Source organism: Strongylocentrotus purpuratus, unplaced genomic scaffold, assembly GCF_000002235.5.
Source record: "Strongylocentrotus purpuratus isolate Spur 01 unplaced genomic scaffold, Spur_5.0 spur5_scaffold_1, whole genome shotgun sequence".
In the NCBI taxonomy this organism is placed as follows: Eukaryota; Metazoa; Echinodermata; class Echinoidea; order Camarodonta; family Strongylocentrotidae; genus Strongylocentrotus; species Strongylocentrotus purpuratus.
The window spans coordinates 22,367,453-22,387,849 of NW_022145594.1; the positions used below are offsets into that span (position 1 = coordinate 22,367,453).

The following is a 20,397-nucleotide window of genomic DNA, read 5'->3' on the forward strand; positions in this document are numbered from 1 at the left end:
GAAGCCGATCGCCTGTCTGATTATCAAGATATTTACGATTGGAATTACAAATTGTGAAAACCTTTTGCTATACGGTTTTTATAACACTAGTCTATTAGTGAAAACGAGTATGGTAAAACCGGTTACTCAAAGATTTTTACTTTTTTGAGGCACTTCTTGATCAATTTGAAGCGCAATTTTTTTAGGCCTTCAATATTACACCATATTGCAGACACTGACAACATGTAGGACCGTGCATCTCAGATTTAACATTGTTTAACAATGCCTTTAAAAAACATGTATGCATTACATTTGAATACATTACTAAAATTGTCTACTTCTACGGGCTCTATTTCATCAAAGGTAAATATTTGGGTTATTTGGGGTTATTTGGAGTTCAAAATGTGGTAAGTGTAGATGATCGACGCGGAACATTTGTCCACAAGCAATTGACGTTCAACCGTATGCTCATTCCAGAACGTTATGGCCCGAATTCACAAAGGAGGTATGTCGACAAACCAAGGTTTTTGTACGTCATATGACGCGTTTCGACGCGTTTTTAAAAACCAGGTTTGTAAAAAAAACGCGTCAAAACGCGTCATATGGCGTACATAAACCGAGGTTTGTCGACAAACCTCCTTTGTGAATTCGGGCCTATGAGATTGGTTAGTGTACATAGGTGACCCGGTCCCCCCCCCCCCCACTCAGTGTTATTTAGGGTACGCATATGTGTGTTCCCAGCACCCCCCCCCCCCTTTCCAGCAAAAGTCCGGTGTGTAAAGTCAATACGGGTAGACCTTTTTCTTTTGTTACGAGCCGGAGATTTTGGGAACACGCATGGTATCCATCCGTTCCCGGAGTGGGGGGGGGGGGGGGGACGTTGCAGAAGCAAGTGTCGTACACGCTCCTTGTCATGACTAGTTCTTGTATTTAGGTACAAGTCCTTTAAGGTCTGCTTTTACTAAAGCTGCATCGAGATATCCCACGGATTCACCCTTGACTTTCCATTCTTGTAATAGTTCTTCGAAAGCAGCCGTGGAGTCCATGGGATTTTTCTTCTTTATTTTCTGTATGTAGTGGAAGTCGAATCCTAAGATTCCGCACAGCTCGTTGCATTTTCCATCAGGCAAAAGTTTGGATAACTTGCCGATCTCCGCATCCGTTACTTCTCTCTTGTGTGACCTACAATTTATATTAAAATGCTTGAATTTAAAAACTTGAATGAATAAAGGCCTATTGTTCTATAATTATGTTTTTTTTTGGTTGGGCATATTTCTAATCTGATATACAGTCTGTACTTTGATTAATCACCAACTGTTTACTTTTGTTGTCAATCACGAAATCAGATACATTATTCATAATCACTGAATTTACCTTCATTTCTTTTTAAAAGCAAGAACTTTATCTTATTTACTTCTGATTACATCATTATTTTATTCATCTTTCTTTAATAAGTAAAAGTTCGATAATTAAGGTGGCTGAATTAATTATTAGCCTGAGTTGAAAGAAAACATGGCAAAAAGCATACACCTGAAGATTGTTTGGTCGGTATTATCATCACTTCACTGGCTACTAAGACATAAGACATCAAAATATAACTAAACGTTAAAACGTTAAACGTTGAGCCTGCGTCGTTCCATTGGATCTTCTATTTTTGTTTTTCTCTCACTTTCTTAATAGATGCAATTGTACATATTTGCTAGCTGTGATTCATTGTATGAAATCATAATTGATAACTATTATCTCCTCCCTGTTACTATTAGAACACTTTTTTTAAAATTCCTAAGTAGTGTAATAAGTTCCTATAATATGTTAGGTAATCCAAACTACGAGTAATATCTCATACCAGTATTATTGCAACAGGTTTAATTTAATTTCTAATTCACATTCCTACAATTGAGTACAATTTATCTGTATATGGAAACTATAAATGAAATGACTTCCCTAACTTGAAATTGTACTGAATGAATAACAGTCAAATTGAATTGATACTATTTAAATTCAATATTGTAGCTATTTATTTCTCTCATGGAATAATAATAATAATAATAGGATAAGAGTGAATTATATGTCTTTACATCTTAATCTAATAGGCCAGAGGGCAGACTCCCCTTAGAGTCTTGCATATGTTTCGATACCAAATTCCATTAAAATTTAGCCACCACGGAGAGCCAAAATTAGCCGCGCTGCGCAGAGCAAAAAAAAAGATTTACCATATACATGGTACACAATCACAATCCACAAATGTAAATTCGCGGATAGGTTAGTAGTTTATTACCTTTGAATAACATTTGAGGCATAGAATGATATTATTGGTCTTGAAAGGCTTATTCTGTATGATTGTGTTAGAATCCTCCTTCCTTCGCGTTTGGAGTATTCATTCTCTAGTCAATGAACATTTCAATTGCTTTCAACCGGCAACTTTGATCCTTTTTTCGAATATTAGATGCCTTGAAAATATCAATTTTTCATATTACGGGAACATAATCAAATTAGGTCCAACCTTGGTGTGTTTCTGCATGGTTGATCTGAGTATTCTGACACGCTCAAATAGTTGTCATTTGGTCATCACAGATAAACTACATTGACTATTCCTCTGGAAATGGTATTATGTCGTCAAATTCTTACACATCTAATTCTGTTATATTTTCCCATTCCTTTTCGTAAGGGGTGGGGGGTACCAATACACCATTCAGTTCAAATCATAATTCTAGTCACAGTGGGAGTTGATAAAGACATTGCAAAACCGTCGAATCAGGACGTTAACAATTCTCGTTTATACCCTTTTGGTCTATAGCGATAAGACTAAAGAATATTAACCTGGCTTTAGAAGTAAGGACTTCACCGGCTGCTGCTGATGCGCCTTGACGAGGTGTAGTTTTTCCCAGTGATGTCCCGGTTCCTAATTGTAGGAATAGGAAATAGTGTTAACTTTGTAAATATATATATTTATTATGTTCATGTACAGTAATTGCTTGTATGATTCTGTTTTTCAACTTGATTAGTTACACACATATTCACCTTTAAAACCTAAAAAATCTCAATTTATTACTTGTATTTCAGTTATTCGCTAGCGAAATGAGTCGAATAAAAACAAAATCTGTATTAATTAATCTAAGTTCAATATTGTTTTCCATTATTATTATTATTATTATTTGGAAAGGTTTGGGTGGGGGAGAATCCCTTTTCGATGATGCCACTTATTTTATGTACTCTTTTTGTTGGTATGTTTTACCTGTGTGCCGATCGTTATAATGTTGACAAAAATAACAGGATGTCACCTACTCTTGGCAAATCAACCTAAGGCAATTGCAATGGCAAGCTTAAAGTCACATTTTAAAATGAGTCATATAGCTATATTGGAGAAAGAACAGAGTATAGGATATGCCCTTGAATTGATTTATCAAAATGTGTTGCTATTCTCTCAGTTGTGCATGTGCGGAATATTAAAACGTAGTACTAAAATTGCGTACTTACCAATTTAAGAATAAGATCATTTTATGTTTACCACTTCGATTCCTTCTTCAAACTATTTACATATCTGAGTGTGTGTGTGTGTGTTTAAACAATGTTAAACAGCTATGTGCATTAAATCACAGTCGCTTCTTAAAACACATTTATTTTAAAATATGAGCCGTTTTAAAACCGTAATTTTTGCTCGGGATGTTATATAATTGATAATCATTTTTATTAATCAAGTAGTTATATGGTATAACAAATGTATTACTATCTCATATGCAGCCAAAAATAGTAGCAGGATTATGTGAAAATCCCACTGACCATCATCACCCGTTTACCAAGATACATAATGTAAAGCGAATTAGCACATGAATGGTAAAATTTAGCATATCAGTCACATAGCCCACACACCTAATAGGTCCTTTATGGTATCCTTTGAAAAAGTGTTTGACATTAGAAACAGCATACTAAAAATCTAAGCTTAGAAATAGGACCCCCGAAAGGTTTTATTTTCAAAATGTCGTCCAAGATAACAGCCAATACCTTAAAATAGCCATTGGTTATGATTTATCCATCTTGGAAGTGCGATGTGGGTGTTTTTTTTTGGAAAAACTCATTTTCAAAGTAGTCCATCCAAAAGTTATACAGGGAGGTTTCCTGAACACGTTGATACCAAACAACCTTTTTGACATACTATGTCTCAAAAACCTCAAAATTGTAAATGGGGAATTAAATATGTGTGATATCAAAGACAGCTTTATACTAACCTTTGTTAAATGCTCTTAGGAAATCACTAACATCTATTGGGCAACCGTTATCACAAGATGCAAACTCATCCTGGTCTGTCAGGATATCTTTTATGGGGATCAATTCCTTTTTGCCGTTCGTAGAACAGTTTGGACACAGTATTCCAACAGAATAGTTTATCCGTCCTGCCCAGCGCTTTTTGAGATCATCCAGTGTGTCATGCAGATCATCAAAAATCTTAATAAATGGAAGAAAATGCATTTACTAGCAGCATGATAAAACATGTACTCAGTGACGAATCTAGTTGCCTAAGACCAATTGTAATTTTGTCCGCAATTGTTGATGTTGCGCGGTACCTAGTGGTCGAAATTGTATAAATTTGGCATAGCAAAAAGCGAAAGATTCTCGGCAATAACATCTTGAAAGCTTGCATTATAAACAAAAAATACATATATATCATGCAATGTCGCGAGGCACACTTCAAGGGTGGAATGGACTCAGAACCCCTCCCCTATTCCTCCCTGGCTTGATAGGGTTGATACTTACGTTCTCATTCAAGTTGACTGTGGTTGGTTTTCGTTCCGATTGCGCACTGAATGGGACCACTGCATTTACATTTACCTATTGAGACAACAAGAGAAGATGAAAACAATTAATTGTGATAAAGATGTAAACAAAAAATTATGAGAAATATACAGGTATATCCCCAAAGTACTTTTATTATTTTACCTGGATTTTAGAGGAATAATAGATTACATCACTAAATAATTAAATGGTTATATAAGGGTAACAGAGTTTTAGTTCACCCTAGAAAAGGTTGTGTCAATATCATCGATCGAATATCCATTTTCATAAAATCAGAGGAGATCGGACCTGTACTCCACTTTTCTGCTTTTCTAAGAGGTATGATATGTAAATTCTCTTCAAACGTTATCAGGAAAACGTTGCCCATAGCATTGCATTGATCATGTTCATGATGTTTTATCGTATGAAACATAGATGTGCAATTGCAGGTGTTAATAATATTATCGCAGCGTTTCGAAGACCTATGCTGAGGTAATGTTGATATTTTTCCATGAAAAGAGCACTGCTCGATATCCACCTATTGTATTATAATGATATACGCGAACAAGTTTAACATCTAAAGATAAGTAATTGTATAGACGTGATCATTGATACATATAACAACAATACGGCACACACTCTGTCTTTTTTTTTCCTTGACATGTTAGACAGTATGGGTAGTGACACAACTTTAGAAATTCCTCAAAAAAAGATGAGCAAAACCTTGCAATGACTAATAGACCATCACTTAAAACTTCTATAACATTGATATGTGGGGATTTTCATCTTAATCTAGTATGAATTTCTTTATTAAAAATACGATTGAAAGGATCAACTCTGGAAGAAAAAAAAAAGCCTTATTTTGTACTGGGTATGTTCGTTTCTTAACATTTTTACTTCATTGCGAGCTACGATTTTTACTACTTCAATAATTTTCTGGCACATTTTGTCAATTAAAATACCCCACTTTATTCCAGAAGTGAGATGCATGCTAAGATATTTAAAAAATTTCACTTTGGGTTATTCGTTTGCCAGATATGTTTACATTGACACTATTAAAGACAAAGTCCGATCCCAGACAGATATTGCTTTCAATAGAAGCAGAAATATTTGACAAACAGAACAACACAAATTGAAAGGAAAATCAGACAACACATATTAAACGTTATCATAATAACGTTAATAATAATAACGTTTTATTTACCCAGGGTAGCCACTTCAGTTATCAAACTGCTCTTCCAGCGGGCCCTGCGTAACATAATATGTTATTACTATCTTTCTCCAATCTAATATGCTGAGCGCCTAGCTAGAAGGCAGAAGTTCCCATTGCTATAAGTCTTTGGTATGACTCGACCGGGGTTCGAACCCAAGACCTCCCGTTCATGAGGCGGGCGCTCTAACCACTGAGCCACCATGCCCGGTTTTTTCTGACGTGGAAAATCATGGAAAACTATGGAAATCCATAATAAAAACATCATAGCTTATTATTTGTCTGATTCCCCTCAAACCTTTTTTGATCTGTTCGTGTGATTTACCAGCTTCTTCTAAAACCATTTAATCCTTGCAGCTTGGCCTTCTTACGAAAAAACTGAGTACTATACGTAGATCAAGATTGACTTTCTTTACACTATATTATTCATCAGCAAAAAAGATCACTGTGTCATCGGCGTAAAGATGTAATTTACACCAGTCCACTTCTTCCGTCAGATCATGAGGTATTCCACAATCAATGTTTAAAATATACTATGCAGCAGGATCAATACAGGTATACCTCTGTCAGGTATATGGATAACTCTCAAACCATAAGGAAACGTCAACAAGTATGGTAAAGTGGTACATGTAAGTACCTTTATTTGATGACACTCTGTACTGTTGATCTCATTCGTCATTACCAGTCTATGACGACTATCAACATAGAACACCATTTCCCTGCAGTGGAAGGTTGGTTTGATAGACTTCTTTTTCTTCATAGACCATTTTGCCATTCGAACATAGAACCGGTGTAAGAAACCATCTATTAAATAACAACGGATTCCCCAACATTGTAAATATTTGGACAGTTTACAAATCAGAATTGGCTTGTTACTGAAGAATATATACAAAGATAAGATAGTAATAAGAACGGCAAAAACAATAATGATGATGACAGATGATTACGATATTGGTCATGATAAGACTTATTATAATCGTAATACTAATCATAACCGTAATACTAATTATAATCGTAATACTAATAAAAGATACAAGATATTTTATTTGGTCTTTGCAAACAAGTAACAAAGAAATTTGGTTTCCACTGGCGTTAAAATAATATTCAAGAAAATACATAATTACAAGAAATAAATGTAATATTAACTAAAGAATAATTATAAAGATAAACATAATAATTATAATGATAAAAACAATGTCGACCATGATTGAAAACACAAAAAAGGGTATAAAAACATAATGTTGCTGAATGGATGGTTGGGGTTTTGGTACATAGAGGGCACTACACAATTATTTTTTTTGAGATAATGAAATTGAGTGTCAAAATTTGAAGAGCATACAGTTAAAATTTATAACGAAATATCTTTATTTGATCTAAATCGGTTCAGAGACGGCTGAAATATCCATAAATATAACTATTTCGAATATTTGGGGGACAAATAAATATTTGATAATTTTGAACCAGCCGTTGAAATTGTTAGGTTTCCAAATGAAACAAAAGTCTCTTTTTAATAGGTAAAAAGAACAACAATGAAATAACCAACCTGGTAAGAAGTGATGGAAGTCAATGGTAAATTCGACTGTATGGTCTTTGTCGTAGCATTCCTTATCATGAAGCATGGGAGAGGAACGACAGGGAACGAAGAACCGTCTCCTCTGAAACAAGATGATTATTTTAATGTTATCATATAGAACTAGATGTCAACGCATACCAATATATGAAAACTGTAATTGTGAAAGGTGTTGAGTACTTTTTTGTGGATTATATGGCTAAGGGAGTGAACCTTGGGAGTCCTCAAGAGAAGGGGAAACCTTAAGGCTTAATATATTAAGTCTCAGATATTGCGATGTGTAGTTTTGACTAGAGACGGTTGTGTTAAGATGAATAAAGTTTATCTTCACATCTCTTACCTTCCCCTAATCAGTGAATAGTTTCCAATGGCAAAATATATTTGTGTAAAAATAACGATCGGAGGAGAACCTCAACTGAAACAATTAAATGCAAATCGTGAATACATCTTACCCCATCATGCATATCTGGTATTTCACAGATCAGATCAAATATGATCATCATGTCAATAATGTCATTGAGCTGATCATGGACTCCTTTGTGTTCCTCCCAAACATCTTGGATCAATTCTATACTAAGAATACCCTTTTCCAAGAGATCTGTCCAATATTTGGCTAGGTCCCCTTTCTAGGTTATAATGAAAGGTACAGAAATATTAAGAGTATAACGTTTCAAAAAAAAAATCAGAATGTATATATTAATATTAATAATGCACAAAGAAATATTAAAGCACTGTATTAACTTTACCAAATTTGAATTCGATATGTTTATTCGTTCCCATTATACAGATTTCTAGTTGTTGAATCATGAAATAGAGAATACAAATATGGAAGTCTTTGCCCATTGTCAAATACACATGCTGTGAAAAGTATCCTTATACAAGAAATAATGAGATTTACTGCATCGGAAAGTTGACTCATTCAAAAGCCAAACGGAAACACTTTAAAATAAACTTTACAGATTCTTAGTAATTGTGTATAAGTTCTTACAAAACTATTACACTTTGAAGAGTAGAATATACCAATAAAAGAATGTTCCATAAACATGAAGCTGTATTTACTGTATCGGGTAGGGGAGGGAGAAGGGACACAAAATGGACTGAAATCTGGATACCTATATTTCATTCACGTACATTCGGCGGCGACGTGCCCGCATAATGTACCTTAAATCGTTTCTAGTGTGTCGATTACAAACTATTCTTTCACCGTTTTGAAAATGTCTTCTCCTTTTTTTTTTATTATTGCTCGTTCGCTAAATTAAGAAACAAATGTGCCCATACGTGTCGTGGTCGAGTGGATATGTCACCGGACTGCCGATCACAAGGTCCGCGGTTCGAGTCACGCCGCAGCACTACTGTCCTTTGGCAAGACATTGATCTACATTTTTCAAACTTAACTAAGGTGATGTAAATTGGTACCTGGCAGAAATTAATTCATTGTAATGCTAGAGCGCCTTAATGGCAGCCGTGTTTAAAAGCCAGGCTAATAATCGGAAGCGACAGGAGTGTCAAGTCTGACAGACAAGAACCCACTATTATTATTATTATTACATAGCACTGCTTTTTTTTATTCCTTAAGAGGGTACCGTGACTAACAAAAAAAAATTAAAAAACGCTGCTCCAGAGAAATGCATTTCCAAGCATTTTGAGACGCGTTGGACAATTACCTAAAAACTAACATCCATCATGGAAAACAGGAACTGCATTGGTGTTGCATAAATTATAATTAAAACGAATTGTGTAGTAATGAGGTAGATAACGTGCTAGTGATTCAACGAATGTGGGTTCATGCATGAGATTGTATGGGATCGTAACCATCTAGAGTAAAATCGTCTTTTGCTGTTGAATCCTGATTATCCACGGGGGGAGGGGGTAGTTATCCTGGAGGGAATCGTCCTCGGGGCGAAGTTTACCGGGGGTGATTTTCCGAGGGGTGATCGCCCAGGGGATAATTGTCTTAGAACAACCCTTACACATGAACACCTAATCCTAAGAAGAAAAGAAGAAACCTAGGATAATAAACTCTGTAAAATAATACTGGTCCTAATTTGAATACAACTGTGAGAACATTCACTGTATACATAGCTTTGTAAAACCATTCAATATTCACTCCACCTGAGGGGAGCTTTTTGGAAGCGCTTGTGAAGTTTTACTGTTTTGTTTGTTGTTTGTTTTTTTCTTCTTTTTCTTTAATTATTTATATTATTTTTTCGACTGATACTTTGTAATAATTTATTCTGTTAATGTTTAATATTATGTATGTTTTGCACATTATATAAAATGGCCCTTTGGAAGACCAGCAGCAACAATATAGTTGCAGCTGAAAATGGGCTACCAGCCGTATACGGCCCCTTTTCTCTGTATGATTACTTTATATGTATTTGTATCTGATGTTATTATACGGAAATAAAAACAACAACAAACAACAACGACTCATGCCTCCTGTGTATTACATCCTGTGTTGTAAATTTACATATTTAAACACAAACTATTTGCACTCTGAATCTCATCGGACATTGTTATTCTTTGCATTTTAAATATGTCAGGCGCAGGTCCAGGGCGCAATTAAAACCCCGAAAAGTCGTAAAAGCTTTTGACTTTGTAACAGCTAGCGAGGCCCTGTCCGGGAAGAGGGACAAAATTCGTCAACAATTTATAATCGCTTGAAGCTCATGAAAATTTTACGGCACATACAAAATGATTTTATTATCCTTGAAATTAATTTTCATTTAAAACTGTGCCATATATGCAAAATGCGTCATCGATCAGCTGTTTTTACGCTGTGGCTGTAATCAAGTTCTGCTGCAGTCCTGTTAAGAATTGAGTTACAATTGCGGCAACTCCACCAGATGTATTTCACAGTATCCATACTAATTTATTTATAAGCCTAAGTCATTGTGTGCTGCAAAGTTTCCACCACACATCAGCATGTTTTACTGAGGTCATTACAAAGACCAAACCCTCGATGCTCTTTATGCCTACTCATACACCCGAGTCCAGCTCAAACGGTCCTGCAGTATGCACGTACACGTATATTAAACGCTGTGTGTCACTACAACTCTCATGCACTTACCCCAAGCTTATATAAGGGACTACACTTACGCTTCCGCGAAGGTTTTGCCAAGGGTTTGTTGATGACATTGCCTTCATTTTTTTCCAGGGATAGCCGTGAAAAACACAATTATGAACAGATTTTTAGAGGAGAGCTTTGATATATTTTGGTTTATCATTTATGAAAGTACTGATCTGGCCTAATGACGGAAAATATGAGAAATACTACAATATTTTCAGAAAACTAAAAATGGCGCTTTGTTTTGCCCAACTTTCGCATATTAAAACAGGGTTTAACAACTAACTGCAATAATAATGAGTTTCAATAATAATGAGTTATACTACTTTTTAACTGGCCCCTATCGGAGTCACACCGATGAAATTACCCATTGAATGTTCCTTATGTAAACAAAGGTGACACCGCAGTTTTCCCCCTGTCGCTTTCTAACTGCCGGTGGAATTCACTCGCTGTGGCGAGCCCTTGCTGGAAGTGAAGAATTATTGCGTAATTATTAAGCCCGCGCTCATTCTAGCTAGCATGCAGTATGTTCAACCATAAGTCAACAAACACAGCTGGTTACGATAAAGCGCGCGTATACTGCGACCTTTGACCATTTTAATCGCTGTTTTAATCGCCTTTTTCTCCCGAACGCTTTCTAACTGGCCGTTTCATCGGTGTCACACCGATAGAATGAGAATTTCTCCTGCTCTTGAGCAGAATAATTTAATCGCCTATTTCTCTTCTTTTCATCGGCTATTTAATCGCCTTTTTCTCCTCTGTTGCTTTCTAACTGGCCGTTTCATTTGATGCGTCCGGATGCATCCGATGAAAATCAGGCCGGTTTGACAGGGGTTGTCTTCTTCTTCTATTTGACATTTCAATCATTTCGTTTAGGGGTTTCTAAAGCAAGATTTTACAGTTAAGCTGAGATTCTTCCGTAGTGGTTTAGCGTAAACAAATTGTTTACTATACAGTAGGTTTGCGGGTGCACCATGTGTGAGAGAGAGAGAGAGAGAGAGAGAGAGGGTTGAGGAGTCCTGAAAAGGACTCTGACTCGGTAATCTTTCTTGGGGTGAGTAGTCCTCGAGTCAGAGTCCTTTTCAGGACTCCTCAACCCTCTCTCTCTCTCTCTCTTTCTCTCTCACATGGTGCACCCGCAAACCTACTGTATATCTATGCAAGCCGACACTTACAAGCATCATCTAAGTTGTTTACTTTATGCAAATTAGGCTTCAAGGATGAAAGCTGTCGCCAAGTTAATTTTACCTGGCCCCGCGCCTGTATATATACCTTTATAAATGTACAAATGCACTGCCTTCCAAAATGTTTGGTTCAGCTGTAATCAGAACTGAATTCTCACAATCACCCACGTTTCATTCTTCGTACTTGATATTTATGACACTGCAGCAATTTGGTATCAAACTGACGAGTAGACATCAGCATTGAAGTTGACACAAGTCAAACAATAAAGCATTTCGGGTATTGTTGCACTAATATATATAACCCCCCCCCCCGAAAAAAAATATAATAATACAAATAAATAATAATAATAATAATAATAATAATAATAATAATAATAATAACAATAATAATTATCATTACCATAGTAATTAACTTAATAATTATTATTATAATAATAACACAAATATTACAGAAGAAAAAAAGATTAACAAATAAATAACAGATAACAAAAATAAACATCCAACTCAAAAGGTTGCTGCATTGGTTAGTTGTGCCTGCATTTTTGCAGCCATAATTAATATATCTGCTTCGTTTTTTTTTTCGATGGGGGGGGGGGGGGTGGGTGGCAGGGGGAGGTTGTCTTTGTAACACAAATCGCTTTCAAATTGGTATACTGGCGTCAACTTGAATGCTGATTTCTACAATTCAGTGTGATTCCACATTGTTGCATTGCCCAAAATTTGAATTTAAAACGTGGGTGATTTTTGAAAAATTGGTTCTGATTACAGGTGTGCCCAAACTTTTTAAAGGAACTGTACATATATACATATAATATATTATAATATGCTCACACACACATGTTAATACTCCCATATCCTCCAGAAAAATTACTAATAATATTATTTAAACAACTTTTAACTTTGTAGTCCTTCTTTTAGTTTTCACTCCGCTCATTCTTCATATTTTGTAATAATGTTTTTTTCATTTTCATATTTAGTACACAATGTGAGACGAATGTAAACAATATTTCGAACCATTTTCTTGTCATCGATGACTGTTATGATATTACTGACGATGCTGTTCAGAAATTGTGGCTGAAGTACAATTAGCTCACATCCCTGGTGATATATCAGATGTCCTATGTCATGGTAGAACTGTAGAACATCATCCATTTCGTTGTCGCTGATTCCCAAACTTGTCATGATTGAGCGTGCCTGTGTAATAATGTAATCAAAACAAGTCTGTTGACCAATTGTACCGATTTTCTAGTATTTCGTTTCTATAATTATGTACATGTATTTCGATCAATTTATTTTCTTCTTCTTGGGGTTCACAAAATTAAGCCACTAGGTGATAATACGTTTTAAATCAAGTAATCAACAATTAAAAATACATTTAGAATCGATAATAATAATTATGATAATAATAATAGCAAGAATAATTAACAATAATACAAAATGAACAATAAACATAAACAACAATAAGCAATAATAATACAAAATATTAATAACAATTATATTGTCAATTTTTATAGAGCACATATCTACAGCGCAAGGTGCTCAAGGCGCTCCAATAGGCTTCAAATAGGCTATGTTTTGTTGTGCTCATATTGGCATGGGCTGAAATAAGACGTATAAGGCGCTATCTCATATTTTTAATGACTGGTTCAAAATTACCGGATATTTGTGGGGCACTACAATAATATAAATTGTTACATTTATGGATATTTCAGCCGTCTCTGACCCGACTTAGATGAAAACAAAGATGATATTGTAATTTAAATTGAATGTTCGAGGAGGCGCGATAGCTCAGTCGGTAGAGCAGTGGTCTCACTATCCGGTGACCCGGGTTCGAAACCAAGGCGATGCGCTAGTGTCCTTTGGTAAGGCATTAATCCTCATTACCAGGTGCCTCGGAGAGGACCTAATCCGTCGGCCGTCTGGTTGCTTACTTACAAACATCTATGCTTTCTTAGCAGTGTGGCAAAATAACTACCACCACCACAACAAAAAGTTAGTGTAGCGCCCTCTGCAATAAAACTCAACTATCCCTTTCAAGATACTATGTCCCTTTTGCAGCCCACATCAAATTCTGTAGAACTTTGCAGGAATAATGAAAATGTCATGTATGTCCTATCTGTGAGATGTAAACATTAGCAGTGTCCTAGTATTCAAATGATGCAAGGAAACCCTTTGACCTTCTAGACTTTAATGTCACACACTATTGAGTGACTGACAGACATTTTTTTCTTTGATAATAACATTTGTCTACATCAATAACCCACTACTTGAAATGGCCAAAATTAGACTGATTGAATCTGTGTGCAGCAAAAAACGTACGACCATTCGGTAAAAGGGTCTTAAAATCAAGCTATTACTTAGGTGATTGCAATCACATATGTCGATTCGACACCTAATGGTCGTTATTTTCGTATTAAAAGCCATTTTAAAGCCCTTTCGTTTTGAGGGAAGTTCTAAATTAGTATTGTCTATCAAAGGCTGTTGAAATTTAACCTTTTTATTTTTGTTTGCCTGCAAATGGGACATATTCCCTTTTAGCAAAATATTGTAATATATTAAAAGGTTTTGACAAATCCATAAAAATCCCCGATACATGTTTTGTATTGGCCCTTGCATTTAATATTTTACCATACATTTGAACCAAAGCTAGGTCAGTGGTATATGATTTTCTGAAACCATATTGATTTTAATTCAACATTTCTTGGTTATAACAAAATGTATATGACCAATTATAACTATTTTTTCGAGAATTTTGGATAGATACTAAACAGGATAGATATAGGCCTATAATTGCCTATTTCATGTGGATATTCTTTTTTATATACCGGATTTATCTTAGCAATTTTCAGAGAGTTAAGACACTCACCGGATGATATTAAGGAAATATTACAAATGTGAGATAGATGAGAATCAATTACATATAAGCCTATAATTTGTTTAAAGAGCAATGCATTTATTCTGTGGTGACATCGTGCTTTATTACTCTTAAGGTCATGTGTTACCTTAATTAGCTTATTAGGGTTAGTGCGGTTGAAAAAAGTGATAAGGATATATGTTCGAGAAGGAATCTAGACAAAATATACGCCACGATATGCATATAGCTCCGTTTAGTCTCATTTCACAACGCCCCCTATCGTCAGAGTCAGCAGCCTAACATGTTAGCCTATGGAATTTTACCCCCTAAATCGTTAAAAAATCATTTTTGGTTTAAACGAAAAGCACATCCACCCAGACGTACGTTATCAATAGCTCTTTCATTGGAACCCTCATGTCCCATTGACTTTTGAAAGTTCACCTACCGTAATTTGATCAAAATAGGTTGCAAGCTCGTCATTGCCTATAATACACTTGTGAAACAAGTCGAACTTTGGACTCATTTTGACAAGCGATTTTAAGATTATAGGTCAAGCACACGAAGGATAAGAAGCATGAATTATCCTAAATCACTTCTGCTTGGTTCATTATGTCCATTTCATCCAACCCCCCCCCCCCCCCCACCGTCATTTTCCATTTAGTAAAAGCAAACATTTTGCCGAGGTAAGCAAAAACATGAATATTCATGAACGGTCAGACAATACAGCCTTTTAGTACGTAACGTATAATGAATGGAAATGGGCGATGATCCGTCCAGGAGGTAGAGGTCAGTGGTTTGTGCTGGCAATGTTCCAGCGAGCGAAAATGAGACAACCGGAGCAATATGATAATGAGTTTGATACAAAAAAGCCGACTCCTCCTCTACGACCAGTTGTTCTGTCTGAGCGGATGTCAATTTTAGAGCGTGAATGATGATCAGAAAGCTAAGTTTCATTAATGTTCATAACGGAGATAATACTATTTATATAAGAATGGAGTAAGCATACAATTTCATGATTTGTAGATAAGCTCCTGACATTGCAATGTAGGATACTAAAATATCATTATCAAATCATTTTGAGAGGTGGTAATGACAGTTAATGGCAGTAAATATCATTATCTAAACGTTGATCGAGTTTTTATCATTCATTAAAACAGGGTTATTTGACATCGAATAGCCACAAAGGATAGTAATTAATGTCCTTCATAAATGAGAAAGAGACAATGGGCAGAGGAGGTTGATCATTTCGCTGGCTGACTTACCATTTTGATTAAAAGTAAACATGGTTTTGCATACAAAAACAAAGTACGATAGCAAAGGTAATGAGATGCATCACCATGAAGTTAAAGGTTTTGAAAAAAATGAGTAAAAATCAAATATAATGGCATTGTTTTTTATGTGATACACATTATCACAACGTTCAAAGCTCGTACCTGTAATTGTTCTTAAAATATTGCAAAATGAAAGCTGATTCCTCTAATTTCAGGCATTGACATCTGTAAACGTTGATACTACAAACTCTAATTACATGGTTTTCTTATGGTGATACACACTTCCTCTAAGTTTGAAGTTGATACCTCAAGTGGTTCTTGAGATACCCAGATATCGTGATAACGAGAATAAAAACCTTTAGGCAATTAACAAAAATATACATGTTTAGCGTCCCCGTCCGCTTTCTTTTGGGGGCCGACTCCTGTTTTTTTTTTTTTTTTTTTTTGAAATCGTATTTTTTTTGTTGAATATTTGAATTAGAAAAAAAAAAACACTGCTAAAATGGATCTATTTCTGAATAAAGCCTGGCTGTCGGGGAAAATGTACTGAGCGGCCATTTCGAGCGGCCATTTTGAAGAAGAAGAAAAAAGGGCTCTTCCTTCCTATTTGTAAAAAAAGCATGACGCTAAACATGTTTTGTTTTATTTATTTGGGCTTAGTTTAAGAAATTGACCTCTCAGACTTTTGAACTTTAACCAAATCAATCCAAAATCATCATATTTTGTTTTCCTATGGTGTTTTATACGTTTACGATGTTTGAAGCTTTTACCTCAAGTGGTCCTTGAGATATTCCAATAGCAAGGCTAACAAATCTTTAGTTTAATAAATTGACCTCTGTGACCTTTGACCCACTAACCTTAAATCTAATGAGACTGTCTTCCTTTCGTGCTACACACAATCACCAAGTTTGAGGCTGATACAAAAGCTTTAGCCTCATATCTCTCATGGTTCTTGGGATATCGTGATAACGAGGCCAGTACGTGGACTTCATGAGATGTCCTCTTTTTATATCTTTGTTATTTGTTAGTCATTCGCAAATATAACCCTATCCAGGCACGTCATTAATAATATTTTTCTCTTTTCAAGTTTAGCAGATCAGATTCGGACTGTGCCCTTTTCCCTTTATTTGCCTCTCCCGGATTTGTTAAATAAGCCACTGTTCATCCCGCTCTCCCTTGGTTCTATTGATTTTGTTTCTCAGTGTTTATTTCTTACGACACTGATGCACCTCGCTTTTGTGCTACATTAATTTATTGATTAAATTTTGCATTCTCTAAATTTGTAAGCACTCTTTAGATATGATGTATATGTAATATACAATGTGGCAGTTTCATGAATTCCTGCTCTGCTTACCTCCGTCACTGTTAGGGTGTTTTGATCACTGCCCTCTATTTCAGTTAAAAAGGTTCTCCACCTAACTGGCTTCGGATCCTTCATATACTTTGAGTCCTTTATCAGTCCATCAATGCGATCTTGAATTTCATTCACCTGCAAAATAAATATGTAAACACATCCACAACCTTTACATGCCTTTTTGCGGCTTCTTCTCGTTCCTTACACATAGTGGCGTTACTACATATGACACATTCATTACATTATATATTATTTTGTTTAACATCGCCATCACCAATGTTCGATTGTCAGCCTCTGTGAGAAAAACTTATCAAAATCATCTGAAAGGTAGCCATTGGAACAACCAAGCCGGAAACTGCTCTTGTAATCAATGAAATAGAAATGCAACCTTTCAAATTGTTATTATTGTTCCACTATACTATCACTATTTTAACATACTGTACATAAATAAGAACAAAACAAACACGACTGCGTCTCCTGTATGCCTCCGCCGTAAAGTCAGAAAAGGAAATGGGTGGAAATATTCATTACATATGATGTTGAAAACAAACAAAACTTATAATCGAATGTCAACTCACTTTGATCTTGACCTACAAGCCCCTTTATATAATTGGTTCATCTTCATATGGTGATGCTGGTACCGAGGGTAATACCTCTAATTTATAAAATTGACCTCTATAACCTTTATGTCGTCTTTCTATAGTGATACAAACAATCACAATATTTAAAGTGTATACCTTTAGTTGATTTTTATATATTGAAATATCAAAGCTGATACATGTAGGTTCAGCCACTGACATCTATGAATCTTGATCCACTAACTCCCCTATCTTATAAGATTGTCTCCCAATGTTGATATACCACATAAACACGTTTGAAGTTGATACCTGAAGTGGGTCTTGAGATATCGTGATAACAAGGGTAATATCTGTAATTTCAGAGTTGATCTACTTTTCCCTAAATCTATTCAGATTGTCTTTCTTTGGAGATAGATATATCAACAAGTTTGAGCCTCATTTGTTTGATGGTCCTTGAGATATCGCGATAACGGGCCAATACTCTGTAACCTGTGACTTTTGACCTTGTTACACCAAAATCGACTCAGATTATCATATTCCTATGGTGATACATACAATTATTTATTTTGAAGTTTATATCTCAAGTGGTTATTGAAATATTGCGATGACCAAAAAATGGGACGGACGGACAGGCAACCTAAAAATATGTTAAAAAACGCCCCCTGAACCCCCACCGTCTTACACAATATTATGATTTAGATTTTCTTGTTGGTGTTTATACATGGAGAAAGATATGCAATGAAAAGAGAAGAAGAAACGGGAAAAGCAGGAGCCATAGCGATTGAAAAGGTTTTGGGCAGATTACATAAATTGAAGGTGGAAAATGTGTGTTTTCATCTGTAGCGTGGTTCTGAAAGCGGATTTCAAACTATTTTTTTTGTGAAAAGGAAAGGAGTAGGCCCACAGCTGTTTTGACGTGTGTCAGGCTACCATAGGATGTTACCATAAGCCTCCAATCATGAACGCTCACTTGTTTGTTTTATTTCCGAAAATCATCATAAAAAACAATAACACAATATAACAAAATCAAAGACTTATATAACAAAGATAGAATAATAAAACGGTTGGATAGTCCATTTCAGAGCATTTAACCTAATGGCTCTGTTCTTCCATAGAGTCCAATATATGCATAATGATACTATAATAAGTAATGATATAACAAAATAGTAAGTCGTAATTAAAAATATTTAAAAAAAAAAACATTGTACTTTTACTTAACTTAACTAAATCAAATTAAATTAAATTACACAAAAAACACTAACAAAAAGCATTAAAATCTATTATAATATCCCCTACCATCCCTAATGTAACAAAATACGACCCCACTCTTATCACCCACCCTGCTAACAATTAACTTAATTAGTTTTAAAATATTCTACACATTATCTAATTTAGTCTGTTATTAAATTGATTATGTTTATGGCAAAAGCCAATGGGATTGCGAAATTTAAATATCAAAATAATTGAAGCATTTTTGAACATGTTTATTAAACAAATTAAGTGTGCCTAACTGACGGAGCTTAATAGGTAGTTCATTGTATAACACGGATCCACGATATAAGAATGTACGTTTACATTGATTGGTTCTTGGTTTCGGAAGCATTAAATTGTCATTATATCTTAGCCCGTAACACTTTTCGTTAAATACAAATTTATCAGTCATATATTTAGGTGCTAGCTCATGAAATGTTTTAAACAGTAACGAACACATATGTCTCCGACGTCGCGATTTTAGGGTTTCCCAATCCAAGGTATCGTGAATCTGCTGAATAGATACGTGTTCACCAGGTTTAACCTGAAGAATAATTCTTCCTGCTCGATTCTGAAGTTTCTGAAGTTGATCAAAATGATCACGAATACCTCTAAAGAGAATATTTTAAAGGATAAAAGCTTAAGTTACAAATGTTCGCCCCGATTTACGATTTACAAAATATCGTCAGAAAATTGTCCAATGTGTGGATAACTTAGGGTCTCTTCTATCACATTACACCAAAAAGAACTGATGATATTTCACGCTTGAATGAGCACAAGCCATATTTTTCAAAAAGGATGCAATATCCAGGCTTGACTGTAAAGTGATGTCTGGTCTGGCTGGTATCCGCAAAGTTGAGAGTCGTGAGGGGCTTTCACACCGGGCCTTGCGTAGAGTTGCGTAGAGTTGCGTAGAGTTGCGTAGCGACTACGCCGGTCGTACGCAACCCTACGCCGATCGTACGCAACCCTACGCAACTGTACGCGGAGGGACGCGAATGGGTACGCGAGATGAACGCAAAAAATTAAACATGTTTAATTTTTTTCGCGTACCTTCAGCCCCTTTCACACCGGATCTGCGTAGAGTTGCGTAGTGTTGCGTACCGACTACGCCGAAGTTAAGCTGCGTACTCATGAATAAATTGATGCTTCGGCGTAGTCCCTGCGTAGGTTATGCGTAGGCTTGCGTACGATCGGCGTATAGTTACGTACCCTGTGCGTAGGCACCGCGTACCTTCGGCGTAGGCAATTGGCGTAGGGTTACGTACGGTTGCGTAGGCCTGGCGTAGGGTTGCTTACGGTTGCGTAG

At 35.7% G+C, this 20,397-nt stretch overlaps 1 protein-coding gene across 1 annotated transcript in view; it reads right to left on the minus strand.

Annotated features, from left to right (window-relative positions):
- Positions 1 to 896: 896 nt before the first annotated feature.
- LOC105437112 overlaps positions 897 to 20,397 on the minus strand; it is a 29,571-nt gene continuing 10,070 nt past the window's right edge. Inside the window, exons 5-12 of the mRNA XM_030978614.1 lie at positions 12,795 to 12,974; positions 7,982 to 8,155; positions 7,503 to 7,614; positions 6,597 to 6,763; positions 4,732 to 4,806; positions 4,206 to 4,311; positions 2,800 to 2,881; positions 897 to 1,161 (exon numbers count right to left, since the gene is read on the minus strand). Of these exons, the coding sequence (XP_030834474.1) occupies positions 897 to 1,161; positions 2,800 to 2,881; positions 4,206 to 4,311; positions 4,732 to 4,806; positions 6,597 to 6,763; positions 7,503 to 7,614; positions 7,982 to 8,155; positions 12,795 to 12,974 (1,161 nt within the window). The remainder of the gene's footprint in view (positions 1,162 to 2,799; positions 2,882 to 4,205; positions 4,312 to 4,731; positions 4,807 to 6,596; positions 6,764 to 7,502; positions 7,615 to 7,981; positions 8,156 to 12,794; positions 12,975 to 20,397) is intronic.